At 38.0% G+C, this 14,678-nt stretch overlaps 1 protein-coding gene across 5 annotated transcripts in view; it reads right to left on the bottom strand.

Annotated features, from left to right (window-relative positions):
- LOC127571719 (acylamino-acid-releasing enzyme-like) overlaps positions 1 to 14,678 on the bottom strand; it is a 45,563-nt gene that overhangs the window by 22,145 nt on the left and 8,740 nt on the right. For all 5 annotated transcript variants that reach the window (XM_052018355.1, XM_052018359.1, XM_052018356.1 and 2 more), the window contains exons 4-13: positions 14,014 to 14,104; positions 11,635 to 11,710; positions 11,074 to 11,237; positions 9,453 to 9,590; positions 7,774 to 7,865; positions 5,083 to 5,123; positions 4,447 to 4,568; positions 3,421 to 3,481; positions 1,768 to 1,865; positions 332 to 383 (exon numbers count right to left, since the gene is read on the bottom strand). In XM_052018355.1, the coding sequence (XP_051874315.1) occupies positions 332 to 383; positions 1,768 to 1,865; positions 3,421 to 3,481; positions 4,447 to 4,568; positions 5,083 to 5,123; positions 7,774 to 7,865; positions 9,453 to 9,590; positions 11,074 to 11,237; positions 11,635 to 11,710; positions 14,014 to 14,104 (935 nt within the window). The remainder of the gene's footprint in view (positions 1 to 331; positions 384 to 1,767; positions 1,866 to 3,420; positions 3,482 to 4,446; positions 4,569 to 5,082; positions 5,124 to 7,773; positions 7,866 to 9,452; positions 9,591 to 11,073; positions 11,238 to 11,634; positions 11,711 to 14,013; positions 14,105 to 14,678) is intronic.

Genomic DNA, 14,678 nt, shown 5'->3' with positions numbered 1-14,678 from the left:
GTTTTTACAATTTTTTTTTTGCATAAATGCATTTTAAACCATGCACAGAGGCAGCTGCTGTTGAATCAAAAAATGACTGCTGAAAAAATCCAAAAATGTACTTCAAAGACATATCAACATTTGAGGGTGGTAGTATATTTTGCCTGTCGATTTTGCCGGCTTGGTATTTATACATTCTGTTGTTCTCCTCACTGGCTGCTGCTGTGATAAAAAGGGTCAGTCAAAACATGCATTGTGGAGACAAGGGCAGGCAGACAAGCTAGACATGATCTATATCATCAATCTATTCTATAAATAATTCTTATAGGACAATGGAATAGGCAGAACTTACCAGCAGTGAGAGATGTTACTATTTTTGTTGCAATGTTCACTACAATTAGATCCTGAGAAAGCAAGTCACACACTTAGATCATGAATGGGACTTCAGTCACATCCATTGATTTACATTTTATATTTGTATCCCTGCAAATATTCTGTACCTCATGCATCATATGTAAATAATGAAGTTTTTTCTCATATTCGCTTCTAAGATAAAGGGAGGTCATGAGGCCCATCAAACCTGTGCCAGCTCTCATAGCAATCCCATTAATCCCATTCCCCCATTTATTTCCCTGCAACCTAATCTTCAGAATATGCCAATCAACTGTACCCTGATCCTCTTGCACCTTCCTACACAAGCAGTAATTTACAAAAGCCAATTAGCCTAACAATAAACACATATTTGGACATAGGAGGAAACTGGAGCATCTGGGGAAACCCATGCGGCCATAGGGAGAACATCTAAACTCCACAAATATGGTCATGATCAAACCCAAGTTGCAGAAGCTGTGAGGCAGTTACTATCTGCTGCACCACCATATCTCCTTTTCCATCTTAGTATTTAGAAAGGTAGAATTAGCATCAGCACATCTGGACTGGTGAGGAGGGTTTATATAAAAAAAATCATTACATATTCCCATTCAAATGACTCAAATTGCTTTGGTGGGAGAGAACAGGATCAAAACCGAGGGACATTGTCCCTGAAAGAACAGCTCACAGTTACTTACCTTCTGGGTTCAGATATATTGGATATCAGATTGTTACTTTCAACAACAGAAATGTCACTGCATTCCTACCAAATGTGAAATCACACAAGGCAATAGAATGATTGTATGACCCAGCTCATAACTGACATCTTCTATGGATAGTATGTGTGTGATTTCAAGTCCAAAGTGACATAGGACCAGTCTTATTTCTGAAAATAGAGTCTACATTCTGAAACTGATTGGTTGATACACCTAGAGTCCTGCTATGATTGAGCCAAAGTGCAAGAGAAAAAAAAAATTAAATCAATATAAAGTAGCACTAATGAAATTGAAAACATACCCTTTCACTGTGCTAATCAACATTTGATTATGGAGTTTTTTTTTGCAAAGGAGGAAATAAAAAAATAAAAATTCAATCTCCATATTGAATGGTTAAATACAAGGCACTTTGTATTCATCCAACTGGCTGTTCATGTTAAGATCTTTAGGTACTTATTTCAATGTGCCCTCAATACTGCATGACCAATGCATTTATTTTACCAAATATTTCACTATTCTCTTCTGCAGATGCTAATCTTTGCTGAGACACAGCTTCAAGAAGCTGTACCTGTAGCATTCCATTCTGTTTGTTACAAAGTAGGTCCTTTCCCTGGTAGGTTATTTTAGGAACTCCTAGATCTACAATCATCAATGTAATTCTGTTCCCTTTTCAGTTGGTTCCGTACACTGATCCCACTTTTACCTTCCTGCTTCTCTGAGCTGTGTCAATGAGGACTCGTTGGCTATCTGTTGCCCAACATTTTCGTGCCAGTGCCGAAGAGTAAATACCAGTAAATCCATCTGAAACACATTATTGGTTATCATTAAAATCACAAAAAAAGCTTCTAGTGCTCTGGTTAATGTTCAGCTGTTCCCAATATTCAGTGAACAAACGTTTCGTATGCACAGCAGGAATGTTGATCTGTTTTCTAAGGTTTAGTTTAGAACATGTGGTGTTGCATGTAGTTTGCAAAGGAAGTTTTCCCCAAGTGACATTTTTTGCCCAATCTACGTAGAGCACGTATCTTCCTACTTATTCACATGGAGGGAGAGAGGAAAAGAAAGTCCATGAGTCACTATCCAAGTTACTCTTGTGCATGCCCTTTTGGCTAATCATTCAACAGCAATTGTGTAGCTTCTGTCAACTAGAATATTGTAAAGAATGGGAAGGAGACAAACAATGAAGTAACTTCTGTTGTTATAAAGAAAAAAGATAAAAGAAATGTGTCTTTCAAAGTCTTTATGGGAAGGGTCCATTAATTGCATCCTTCTCATTTTTCTATCATATTTAGGGTTATGTGGAAATGCAGGATAGAAAATTTAAAAAGGGAAAACATTTAAGAATGTAATAAAGTCAAATTTATTTATTACATTTTCATTTATTTTTCCCCTTTTGATTGTTTCAAGCTGCACTTCCACATAATTCAACTTCAAAAAGCTTCTGATACTCACTTTATTGAATACTATCACCTTTCCTGCCTTTTCCCACTCTGCATCTCACCTGCCTTCAACTAGAGTTCAAGACTACCATTTTAACACCACCATCACTCAAAATGAAGGTTACCAATATCTGGTAATGTTCTTTCCAATTAGAGAAACTGTGAGAGAAACATTCAAACAAATGCGGCTTAACAAGGATTACAAGGAAAAGACAGAGGCCAGCTGACATTGGAAAATCACTTGTAAAGAAAAACTTGGGCTCCAATTCAACTTAATTTAGAAACTTATTCCAGTCATGAATCAAATTCTTAAAATGTCATCCATTTATATTTATTTACTTCAGAAAATAATTTGTTGGGACACAATATGGAAGTAATTGTTAAATGTAGTATGTAAGTAATTATTGGATTCTTTGGCTGGTAAAGCTGTCCACCTTTGGTGCTTTCCTTCAGTCAATTCAGGGTCTGTGGTATATGAATGTATAAAGATTGATTATGACAATTGGATAACAACTTCCTTCTCATTGCATCATGCAGCTACCAAGATAGTAGACGGTGAAATGTATAGATTGAATATGTGGCATAATATTTAGAATCTATACTGTATTATCTGAACTAAGTTAAGGAGCAACTTGTCACCATCATCTGTTAATATTATCAATGTACCAATGTAATTCTGTTGCAACCAGCACTGGGAGTAGAAACAAATACACCATGTTTTCTGCTGCTGGTGTTCAGCATGTTCAACTGGCATGTGTTATTAAGATCACTGAATAGGCAGTTGATAGTCACTTCCCAGACCCAAACATGCAGGTTAGTATGTGGAACAGAACCAAAGAGTTCCTTGTATCCCAGCACAAGGCACAACCTTCAGGCAAGAAGAAAATTTATTTTATCTAAGAAAAGCAATCACTTACCTATTGTTGGATAATCCACAATCTTTACCACAGTTGATGTCACTTTTTTATCCAAGTTATACTGAAAGAAAATACAAGATCCATTATCGCAAAAATAAGCAGCTACCATTAAATGCATGTGTATCACAGTCTACTTAGTCTAAAACCTCAGTCCAGTCAGGGCTATGGGAACGTCACCTGGTTGGTTTTACTAAAGTCTGTTAGTTCAGGAACTCAACTTTCAAATTTTCACTAACCTCCAAAGAGAAATTAAATCAGCTAGAAAAGCTTATTGTGACTATCTTCAGTGTCTTTTCAACTGAAAGGAAGAAATCCAGATCAAGTCCAACCTTATAAATCAATGTTGTCACCAAAGAGGGTGACAATTTGGACACATACCAAAAAAAAAGACTCAAAGCAGTAGATGTACTTGAAACTTGCATAAAGGTGAAAGTTTCAGCTCATTGGGAATTGGTTCTCAAGCCATCTACCTGCAAGGCACCAGTGAGTTGCTCAGCACTTGCAAAGTGTGCTGGATCCAATGCAGAGATAACCTTCTGGTTAAATTCGATTGGATGCAGTGAGGGGATTGGCAGGGGAAGAGGGAATCTTGCAAGCATGGGTCAGCAGCAGCCACAGTACTACCTTGCACTTCCTTGACCAAGCTTTTGATCAAACCTCTCAAACATTGTTTTTCCCTGAATCAAAATTGATCTTTATTTCTCTCTATGAAAGGTTTGGATCAATTTCACACCTTGCAGCCTACACATTGTAAGATGATTTTTTTTAGATTATCAATATCACAAGTTCAATGTGGAAGGAAAATAGAGATACTGGAAGCATCTAACACTTTAACTCTGATCGCTGAATTGATCAGTATAAGTGCTCATTTCTTAAAACTATGTAATGCGTAATTTTTGCAAAGTCTCACTATTTGAACAGCAATGCTAAATGTTCACTTTGTAACTGACATTAGAAAAAAATCTAAAACCCTTCCTTATTCACAACTTTCTAAGAGTAAATTAGATAGATTGGGGAAGTACTAACCAAGGACAGGCCATAACACTGATGGTGAGTCTTAATGTTGCCTCCCTCCAGGTAGATAAGATGATGCTGGTCAGGACTAAGGCGTGGAGAACGTACAGAATTTATTCCCGAAGAAATCTGCACTGTGAAAAAGGTAGTCATCAATTTCACAACACTTTAGCAAGTAGAGTGACAACACTCAATCAAACAACCCATATTTGTACCATTCAGGTAATTGTGGAGGACAAGTTCAGGGTCCGCTTTTCATCAGGAAGTACAAAAAATGCTCCATATATACAAGTAAAGCAAGAACAACCCATTCCTGGAAGTGACCTTCACAAGAATATAAGTATATTTGGAAGTGAGGAATGTATGGACTGATGAGTATCAGAATGAATGCCAAACGAACTCACATGTACATGGATGTGAGTTGTACTGAAACAAGCTGGTACCTTGGATAAACAGGGTCTGATAGGTGCTTTGATGTGAATTATGGAGACCAACGCATCCTGAAGAAAGTTAAAATAGGCAATTGGGTACATGGAACTGGGCTAACGGTATCCAACATCTTCTTTTCAATGAGGTAACTGTATGGAAATTGAAAAGCATTTCATGGTCAATTGTACATAAAATGCAAAACAGTGAAACATCACTTACAGCATTCATTCCCTGTTACGTCCACATAGTATAGAGCTGATCTGCAATAGAAACAAAACTGCATGAAAGCAGAGAAAATGGCAAATCCAATGACACAATCAATAAAAATCTAAATCAGAGCCCTCTGAGCTCCAGTTCACTGCATCCTTGCGGTCACATCTCAAGAATTTAATATGGAATTTAAAGGAGGACTGGAAGGTCGCAAATGTAGTTCCGCTGTTTAAGAAAGGAGGGAGGCAGCAAAAAGAAAATTACAGGCCTATTAGTCTGACATCGGTGGTTGGAAAGTTATTGGAGTTGATCCTCAAGGACGAGGTTATGGAATACCTAGAGGTGCATGCCAAGATAGGTCCAAGCCAGCATAGTTTAATGAAGGGAAGATCCTGCCTGACCAACCTATTGGAATTTTTTGAGGTAATCTCAAGTAGGATGGACAAGGGAGAGGCTGTGGATGTCGTGTATTTAGATTTTCAAAAGGCCTTCGACAAGGTGCCACATAAGAGGCTGCTTAGTAAGATGAGAGCCCATGGAATTGCAGGAAGGATCTTAGAATGGGTGGAGCATTGGCTGATAGACAGAAAGCAAAGGGTGGGAATAACAGGATCCTGTTCTGGTTGGTTGCCAGTTACTAGTGGTGTTCTGCAGGGGTCGGTGTTGGGGCCGCTTCTTTTTACACTGTATATCGATGATTTAGATTATGGATTAAATGGTTTTGTGGCTAAGTTTGCAGATGACACCAAGATAGGTGGAGGAGCAGGAAGTGTTGAAGAAACAGAAAGGTTGCAGAGAGACTTGGACAGTTTAGGAGAGTGGGCAAAGAAATGGCAGAAAAAAAAAAAAAAAAGAAAAAAAAAAAAAAAAAAAAAAAAAAAAAAAAATAAAAAAGCAAAAAAAAAAGCAGATGAGATAACAATGTTGAGAAATGTGCACTTGTACATTTTGGAAGAAGAAATAAACGAGCAGATTATTATCTAGATGGGGAGAAAATTCAAAATTCGGAAGTGCAAAGGGACTTGGGGGTCCTCGTGCAGGATACCCTAAAGGTTAATCACCAGGTTGGATCAGCGGTAAGGAAAGCGAATGCTATGTTGGCATTCATTTCAAGAGGAATAGCGTATAAAAGTAAGGAGATGTTGATGAGGCTCTATGGGTCACTGGTGAGACCTCATTTGGAGCACTGTGTGCAGTTTTGGGCCCCTTATCTTAGAAAGGATGGACTGATGTTGGAGAAGGTTCAGAGAAGATTTACAAGGATGATTCCCAGAATGCAAGGGCTTACATATGAGGAGCGTTTGTTGGTTCTTGGACTGTATTCATTGGCGAAAAGAAGAATGAGAGGGGACCTCATAGAAACATTTCGAATGTTGAAAGGATTGGACAGAGTAGATGTGGCTAAGTTGTTTCCCTTGGTGGGTGAGTCCAGGACAAGAGGGCACAGTCTTAGAATTAGAGGGTACTCATTTAAAACAGAGACGAGGAGAAATTTCTTCAGCCACAGGGTCGTGGATTCATGGAATGCTTTGCCACATACAGCTGCGGAAGCCTGATCATGGGCAGTGTTTAAGGAGGAGATTGATAGGTGTCTAAGTAGTTAGGGTGTCAAGGGATATGGGGAAAAGGCCGGGAATTGGGGCTAGATGGGAGAATAATTTAGCTCATGGTGAAGTGGCAGAGCAGACTCGATGGGCCGAATGGGCTACTTCTGCTCCTTTGTCTTGTGAGCTTGTGAATGATCCAAGAAGGAATCCAACTTAAGCAGCACAAAAATAAAGGCAAGTATTCCAGTGTGGTACTAAGAAAGTGCTTACCTATGAAGGTGTAGTCTTTTTGATGGGTCATTTAACAAAGGATCCACCTACTCTTTCAGGTACACACACACACACACACACACACACACACACAGTCTCATACCATTATTTCTAAAAGCAGCAAATTGTCTTTGTGGGTCCTAGTTATGTGCAAATTGGTTCCTAAATTTTTTACCATGGTAATTGTACCACAAAAGTACTTCATTAACAGTAGATGCCATAGGACATCCTGACCTCATGGAAGGTGCAATATCAAAGCAACTTTTTCAAGGTGTTTTTTTTAAATGTACTGCACTAGCGATATCACTCTTACCAATTTTTATGGATGCACTATAGAAAGCATCCCATCCTGATGCATCATGGCTTGATATGGCAACTGCTCTGCCTAAGACTGCAAGAAATTGCAGAAAGTTCTGAATTCAGAGAATCCATCACGCAAACCAATCTTCCCTCCATCGACTTCATCTACACTTCCTGCTGCCTTGGGAAAGCAGCTAACATAAACAAAGACCCATCCCACCCATCATTCTCTCTTCTCCCCTCTCCTGTCAGGCAGAAGATACAGTACAAAAGCCTGAGAGTGCGTATCACCAGGCTCAAGGACAGCTTCTATCCCACTGTTATCAGATTCTTGAAAGAACCTCTCATACTCTAAAAGATGGAACTCTTTATCTCCCAGTCTACCTGGTTGTGATCCTTGCACTTTATTTATCTACTTGCACTACACTCTCTGTAACTGCAAGACTATATTCTGCATTCTATTTTCTTTTCACTACCTCGATGTAAATATATATGGAATGATCTGTCTGAATAGCCCAAAAAACAAAAGCTTTTCACTGTACATGCCACATTTCTAAACCAATACCAATACTCAATTACTTACTTCCGATTAGTGCAGTATTTGAGACCTAGTCGCCAAGGCACGTGCCACCAGCCAACAAATATAATTCCAGTATCCTCAGGAGCCCAGATTGCCTGGAATACACAGGATCAAGTAGATTTGATTAAGATTCCCAGATCTTTTGCCACAGAGAGAGATAATTACAGTTACCTCAAATTTGAAAAGAGGACTTGGTAGCTACAAAGACAATTAAATTTTGATGTCAATTTCCTGAAGTTCTGCACTCTTGTACCAAGTGTAAGAACCTAGCACCGTGGAAGAGATATCAATTCATATACTGTGGCCCTGTTAGTCATCTCTAGCTACAAAAACTAAACAGATTAACGTCAAAGCTACTTCAAAGCCATTTTTCACTACCTAGACCTTCTAGTCCACACAAATACACAGCTTGGTCATACTGAGTAAGTTTCTACTTTGGGAAAAGTTTGTGGTCCAGGTGCAAAATTTCATTCAGAATTGAAGGAAATGTCACAAGTGATTTTTTTTAAAATCAACTTTCTGTTCCAGGATTTATACAAATGCAAAATCTTTCATGAATCTGTATATTGGGGTACAATTTGAAACCATTATTTTATTACGAAACAAAAATCTTGATATAATTAATGTTAGTAACAATCCAATATATTTAATACAGCTGACAATTTCACGGCTAGCCCATGATTAAATTTACTGTAACTTTAAAGGGGAAAATTATTTTGCTAATTTGCATTATAATTCCATAATGTTAGGAGAGGGAGAGAGTCACTACCCTAACCAGCGTCTTTCTATCACCATACCTCCTATCTACCCCACCTTACTATTTTGCTCCGTAATTGGAGACAAAGAATGTCTGCTCACAGGCAGCCTGAAGCCCACAGTCCTACTGCTTTCAACGCAGACAAATTCCAGACATTCACCATCTACAAGAAATGGGCCGTAAATGCTAGCCTTGCCCCCATATCCCATAGATAAAACAAACACAAGATACTCAGGGACTGTGCCCCAGAGACACCACTAATCACAGACTCCTCTCCCTGTGACATTTTATATCTTTACAACATGTATTGTTTAGCTAACAAAAAGTACCACCACAGAGATAATTAGAAATTAAACTTTGACTGACCATGTACAAAATACAAATAAACAAAGGAATTCAAGCTGCACAGTATTCAGTATTTTGATACAGTTGCAAGGTTATCGAGTAGCAAACCATTTGGTTCAAAGATGACATCTGGCATGGCTGCTGGACATGCTCAGTACCTAATTTTGCCATTCAGACCTTCCCACCACAGGAAAAAAATATTTAAAATAGAGATCATTTACAAAAAAAGCATGAATTATTTTGGTCCCATTACATTATTTTCTCTTTCAGTCCCCCATGTCATTCAATGAGAGGGCAGGATGCAAACATACACCAATACTATAAAATCCAGATAAAATGGCAGTGTACTGGATCAAATCTGGGTCACCAATGCCTTCATTTTTTGTCTCGCTGATCATGTGATTCAGAACTTAACCTCCCAGTGGTCATTTGGCCAAAATCAGAAAACATCTGAAACCATGCCTTATTAGTGTTTGTTTGAGCTCACCATATTCTGCCACCATAAGTCTACTTTGTGACACTAACACCAGGAACACAATTATAAAGAAGGAGATGTGAATAACTGAAGAATTATACCAACCTGCCCTGGAGAAATATGCTCAGGTATCCCCTCCAGTACTGAGATGTTTCTGTTCCCAATATTCAGGACACAGAGGACTGGAGTACTCTTGTTTGTCAAGGCTTCCCCCCAATCCTCCCAATATACAAACTGACATCCCTGCAGGGAAAAAAAAAAATCACAGTACAAGGAAAAAAGTTATTTTGTACACTACTCAAGTAGATTGAGAGGCTCTCTTATATGTTACAGGATCCAATGAAGTTAGCTAATGACAAAATAGAGGCTGCAACATTTCTGATATGATTAACACTGTGTCAGATATCAGCCCAGAAGCTCCCATTGAGCTTAATGCTAACATTGGTAACATAACATTTTAAGAGTGCTTGTAGCAGCTCTGGTGATGCCATTTTCTGTTTTGCAGCGATTTAAGTCGCAAGTGGGGTTACTGGAAAACATTGTTCTGCTCCCCTGTTCTGAGCTACAGTTATTCATCATTCCCCTATCAGGATCATGTATTGGTTGTAATGTTTGCTCTGTTACATTTCACAATGTCTGCAGTCTGCTGCTCAGAACTCTGAAGGTACAAATGTCAACCTCAAGAGTAAATGAAAAATTTAAAAAAACTGCAGATACTGGAAAACTGAACTACGAACAGTAAATGGTGTAAACGCTCAATAGGTCAGGCAGAATGCAAAGCTGGGGTCATTGCCCTGGAACGTTAAATCTGTTTCTCTTTCCACAGATGCCACCTGACCTGCTAAGTTACCAGCATTTTCTGTTTTTATCTCAACCTCAAGACTCTAGCTAAGCACATCTGCTGCTTTTCAATGACTGTCACAATGCTCAAGTATAGGAGTTTGAAGGAGTCTGTCCTACCATAGATCCATTCTTTCTTTAACTGCCAATATATTTCTCCTGGAAAATGCTGGGGCATGCTCCCTGGTGTTGGTACCTTCTGTATTGATTTGCTGTGTCATATTGGCTTATGTTGAAGTGACCTTTTCAAGGGCACAATCTAAGTTGTATGGCTGCTCAACAAACAACTGGCAGGTCTTTGACACTGAAAAATCAACAAAAAACTGCAGATGCTGGAAATATGAAATAAGAACAGAAAATGCTTGAAACGGGAGGTCAGGCGGGAGAAAGACAAACATAGCTTACATCAAATGATGGTTCTTTGACCTAATTTATCACTGTTCAGGCAGTGTTCACCATTTCAAACATGGGTGATTTTCAAACATCTGCAAGTGAAAATAGCCATGACTATGGAACTTCCATAAATGGTGCACACTTAACATATTCTGACATCAGAACAATTTTTTCAACATGTATCCAATATCTTAGCTCACACTCTCTCATCTCCAATGCAATGATTGAAAGTAAATTGTCTGTAATTTCTTAGAAAATTTCTTAATAGATACAAAGCTATTACTATGAAGGCAAAGCTGCCCCATTATTCATACCTGTAGTTTAAGTTTATTTCTAATAAACAGAAAGTGAAGGAGCTTCATGCAGTTTTTGAATAAGAGACTGAAGCCATTCAAGTAACTAAGCTCTCGTTTATCTCTCGGGGTTTTCCAGCGACAGTCTGGTTAAATAAGAAAGCGTGGTGTACTTTTCTGAGCAAATAATAATACTATACTTTTTCAGGTTTCTGGCCAATTTTTGCTCTGTTGTCATCAATGTCCTCATTTACACTGAGCTCTGGTTTAGACTGGAAGGAGGATTCAGCCTTGGGTCTTTTCTTTTCAGCAACGTACAGAATGCAAGTCTCGGAGTAAGACCACTCCAGGCAGCCAAACTGATCTGATGGAGAGGGCAGAGGGAAAGACAAATAGAGTTCGAACACATCAAATTTGCAATCTATATATTAAAAAAATCACTTTCATTACACATTTTTAAAGTTGTGAGATCTAGACACTTGAAAAAAAACTTTGTATTATCCAAAGTTTCTAATAACAATTGTTGGAAACACCAACAAGATCATTAATATGATAATATGTTATATATGGTAGAATTTCTTATGTAATGTGACTATATCCTTTTGGTTGCATTATTTCAGTTACGCAAATAAAATATTCACAACATACAATCAGAAGAAAATAATTCAATAATCTATATAATGAGTAATCATGGAAACTAAACTGTTCCAAATTAAACCATTGAGATTTGGATTATGAAAAATTGTTCAGTAACTACGTACCATCTTCATACACTTTGCCATGCTTGTCAAGTGCTGTCAGGTTTATGCTTTTCTCCTTGGAGGTTTTGTTCCATATCTAATGGTTAGAACAAGCAATCCACGGTAAAATTACATCACTCATAAAACTGATAGTTAAGACCCTTTACACAAAATTAAGCAATTTTATATTTTGCTTTTAACAATAGATGTGTCATCAAAATGGATAGATGATCTATTTTGTAGTATCTGTTGAGGGATCAAGTCTAGCTACAACACAAGAACTCCTCTGTCCTTCCTAATAGTGCCATACAATCTGTAACATCCAGCTAGGAGTGTAAAATATGAGGTTTCAGTTTATCATCCCATCTATATCACAACAGTGTAGAACTCATTCAATATTGCAGTCCAAGATCATCAAGAATTATAGCGTACTGCTCTTTGCAATGAATTTTTAATGCAAGGGGTGGAATGTTGTGAAGGAGATGGATACAGTGGACAAAGTTGGTTTAAGATAGGTGATTCATTTACCTGACAAGTATCCTAATCCCGCGTTTTGCTAGCTAAATTGTTGTTCCCAGAACCATGTGGCTCAAGTGCCCATGCACTGCTTTGCAAAAAGTACTGCATGCTGACTGACACCACACCATACACACCTTATATGTAAATTTGATCAGTGGTGCAAAAGTAACTCATGTCCAGAAGTAACAAGTGGCAAAAAAAATGGCATGGTAGTAGTCATCATACTTTTTTCCAAACAAAAACACACAAAATAAAAATCGCTTTTCAGTTTTAAAGCAGCATTATCCAATTGACCTTCCAGCAACAATGTATTCTAGATCCTTTATAATGGGCAGGATTAAATGTCCACATTCACGATGCAAATGTAACAAGTATTCCTCATAATCTCAGCAGATAATTCTGTATACTTCAAGAATGATTGCCTGGCTAGAATTTTACATGGCAGAGCATTCAGGTTGAGTAGCTTCTTGACCAGTCTAATAGCTTCACTGCTTTTCTTTTGTCACGTAGGTCCCTGAAATGTAAGGCTATCCGCTGACATGCTTAAAGCTACTGAGAAGCTCGTATCAGTTCTCTCCATTTGTCTAATATACAGCTCTCAATGTTTCCCTGTACAGAAACATACCACTCTGCTATGCCAAGCAGAACTTGGATTCATTGTTAAAAGCCAAGGTCAAAATTGACTAAGCTAAGATTTTAAAGTATGCAGCGTTCAATTAGTTTTTCTTTCTACAACTTTTAGATTCACTTCACGCATGGCGCAAATCTGTAATCCAAGGATTAGACAAAGGAAGATTCAAGGAAACTCAAATACCTACGATCAAATCAGTGGAACATAAACACTGGCACAGGCCTCTTACTTGTTTCTGTGCTGTAACTTCCATGCAACGCACTTTGCCTCTTTACATTCCAAAGGCAATGACTTATAATACTCTCAACTACATATGAGCACCAGCAGTTCAGTGAAACCTCCCAAGATGACCTTTCTTCAACTGAACTTAGACAATATGAGCTGTACATTAGACAAAATGAAAGAAGTGATATGGGTTTCTCAGTAGCTGAAGTATGATAGCAGGAAGTCTTGCATCTCAGAGACCTGAATGATGAAAAAAAGGAATGAAGCTATAACATCAACTACACATGTGCACTTTTCAGCAGGAGTTATTGAATACTAGTTGGCTGGATTGATATCAAATGATAATACCCTATGTGATATCAACCAACTCAACAAAAACAACATAAGTGTTAGCAAAATTTGATTCTGGGATTAAACTCATGAATTCAGGCAATCATTTCAGATTCTGATTGATGGGAATGCAAGAAAACACACAGCAAGAAAAATCATTTTCACCAAATTGAGGTACAAATCCTGTGCCTTCCACAATGTACTAGATCACAGATTTTACTTGCCATGATCTCTTGAGGAAGGATTCTACGAAGGTTTTGCTTGAACTCAGACATAAAACAATGTGAAATTCATACCATACATGATTCACCTCAGCCCATCTCCTTCTTTGTTATTACAATGCACCCAATGGTTAAACCACCCATATGTTATGGTGAATTGTTATGAAATACTGGTTTAACTACAAATGGAGTATTTTGTCCAGATATGCATTTCACTCTTTGGGAAAGATGTGATGACTTTGAGGCTGCAGAAGAGGTCAACTAAAATTTTTCCCAAATGAAGAACCTTAGTTACATGGATAGACTGAAGAAACTCAGGTTATTATCTTTAGAACAGATTTTTAATCAACTTTAATGATTTTTTGCTTCATCTTGCAGCATAATACATTTTATTTGGTATTATTAAATGAACACACACATATTATAGTGATGATCTCCCAACCCCCACTCCTTCACCATCCTAAACATAGTTACCTCCAGATATTGCTGCTTTTCCTGCTTTCTGTTGGTATGCTCCCTGATGACAGCCTTCAAAGTGCCAGAGGGCGAATCTCTACTCAGCAATCTGTGGGTCAAAGTTCAGATTGACGTTAAACCCGACATTTAGAAGATTAACAAAACACTAGCAAGCTCGTTGTCTTACTGTACAGATTCAAAATTCACTATCTGGTAATATTTCATGTAACACAAATTATATGGCAAACACTTTCATGAACAGGAGTAGATCTAGAAGTATTATATTCTCCCATTCTCATAAATGCTGCCATAAAACAACAACAACTAACTGATCACAGGCATTACCAGAAATATATCATTATACCTCAGGAATGAGGAAGATCACAGAATTACAAAAACAAGAGAATTGGAGGCTATTCATCTATCATGCCTCGGAGCAGTCACGCACCCCCAATTTTGGTCAATGCCCCTAGAAGTCCATCACCCTCAAGCACCTGTCCAATTCCCTTTCAAAAATACTCACAGAATTTCTCCACCTTTTGGAACAGAACATCCCGATCCCAACAACTGTCCAAGTTAAAAGGTATCCAAAAGTTAAGGTCAAATTTCTGGTCTATATTTTTCAGATAATATTAACCAGCATAATGATACAATTTCTCAGTGCTACTGAAAGGGAAGGTCAA

The sequence above is a fragment of the Pristis pectinata genome, chromosome 6, assembly GCF_009764475.1.
Source record: "Pristis pectinata isolate sPriPec2 chromosome 6, sPriPec2.1.pri, whole genome shotgun sequence".
NCBI classification, from domain to species: domain Eukaryota; kingdom Metazoa; phylum Chordata; class Chondrichthyes; order Rhinopristiformes; family Pristidae; genus Pristis; species Pristis pectinata.
Note: the sequence above shows the minus strand (reverse complement) of the source record. Positions and strands in the feature narration are given on the sequence as shown.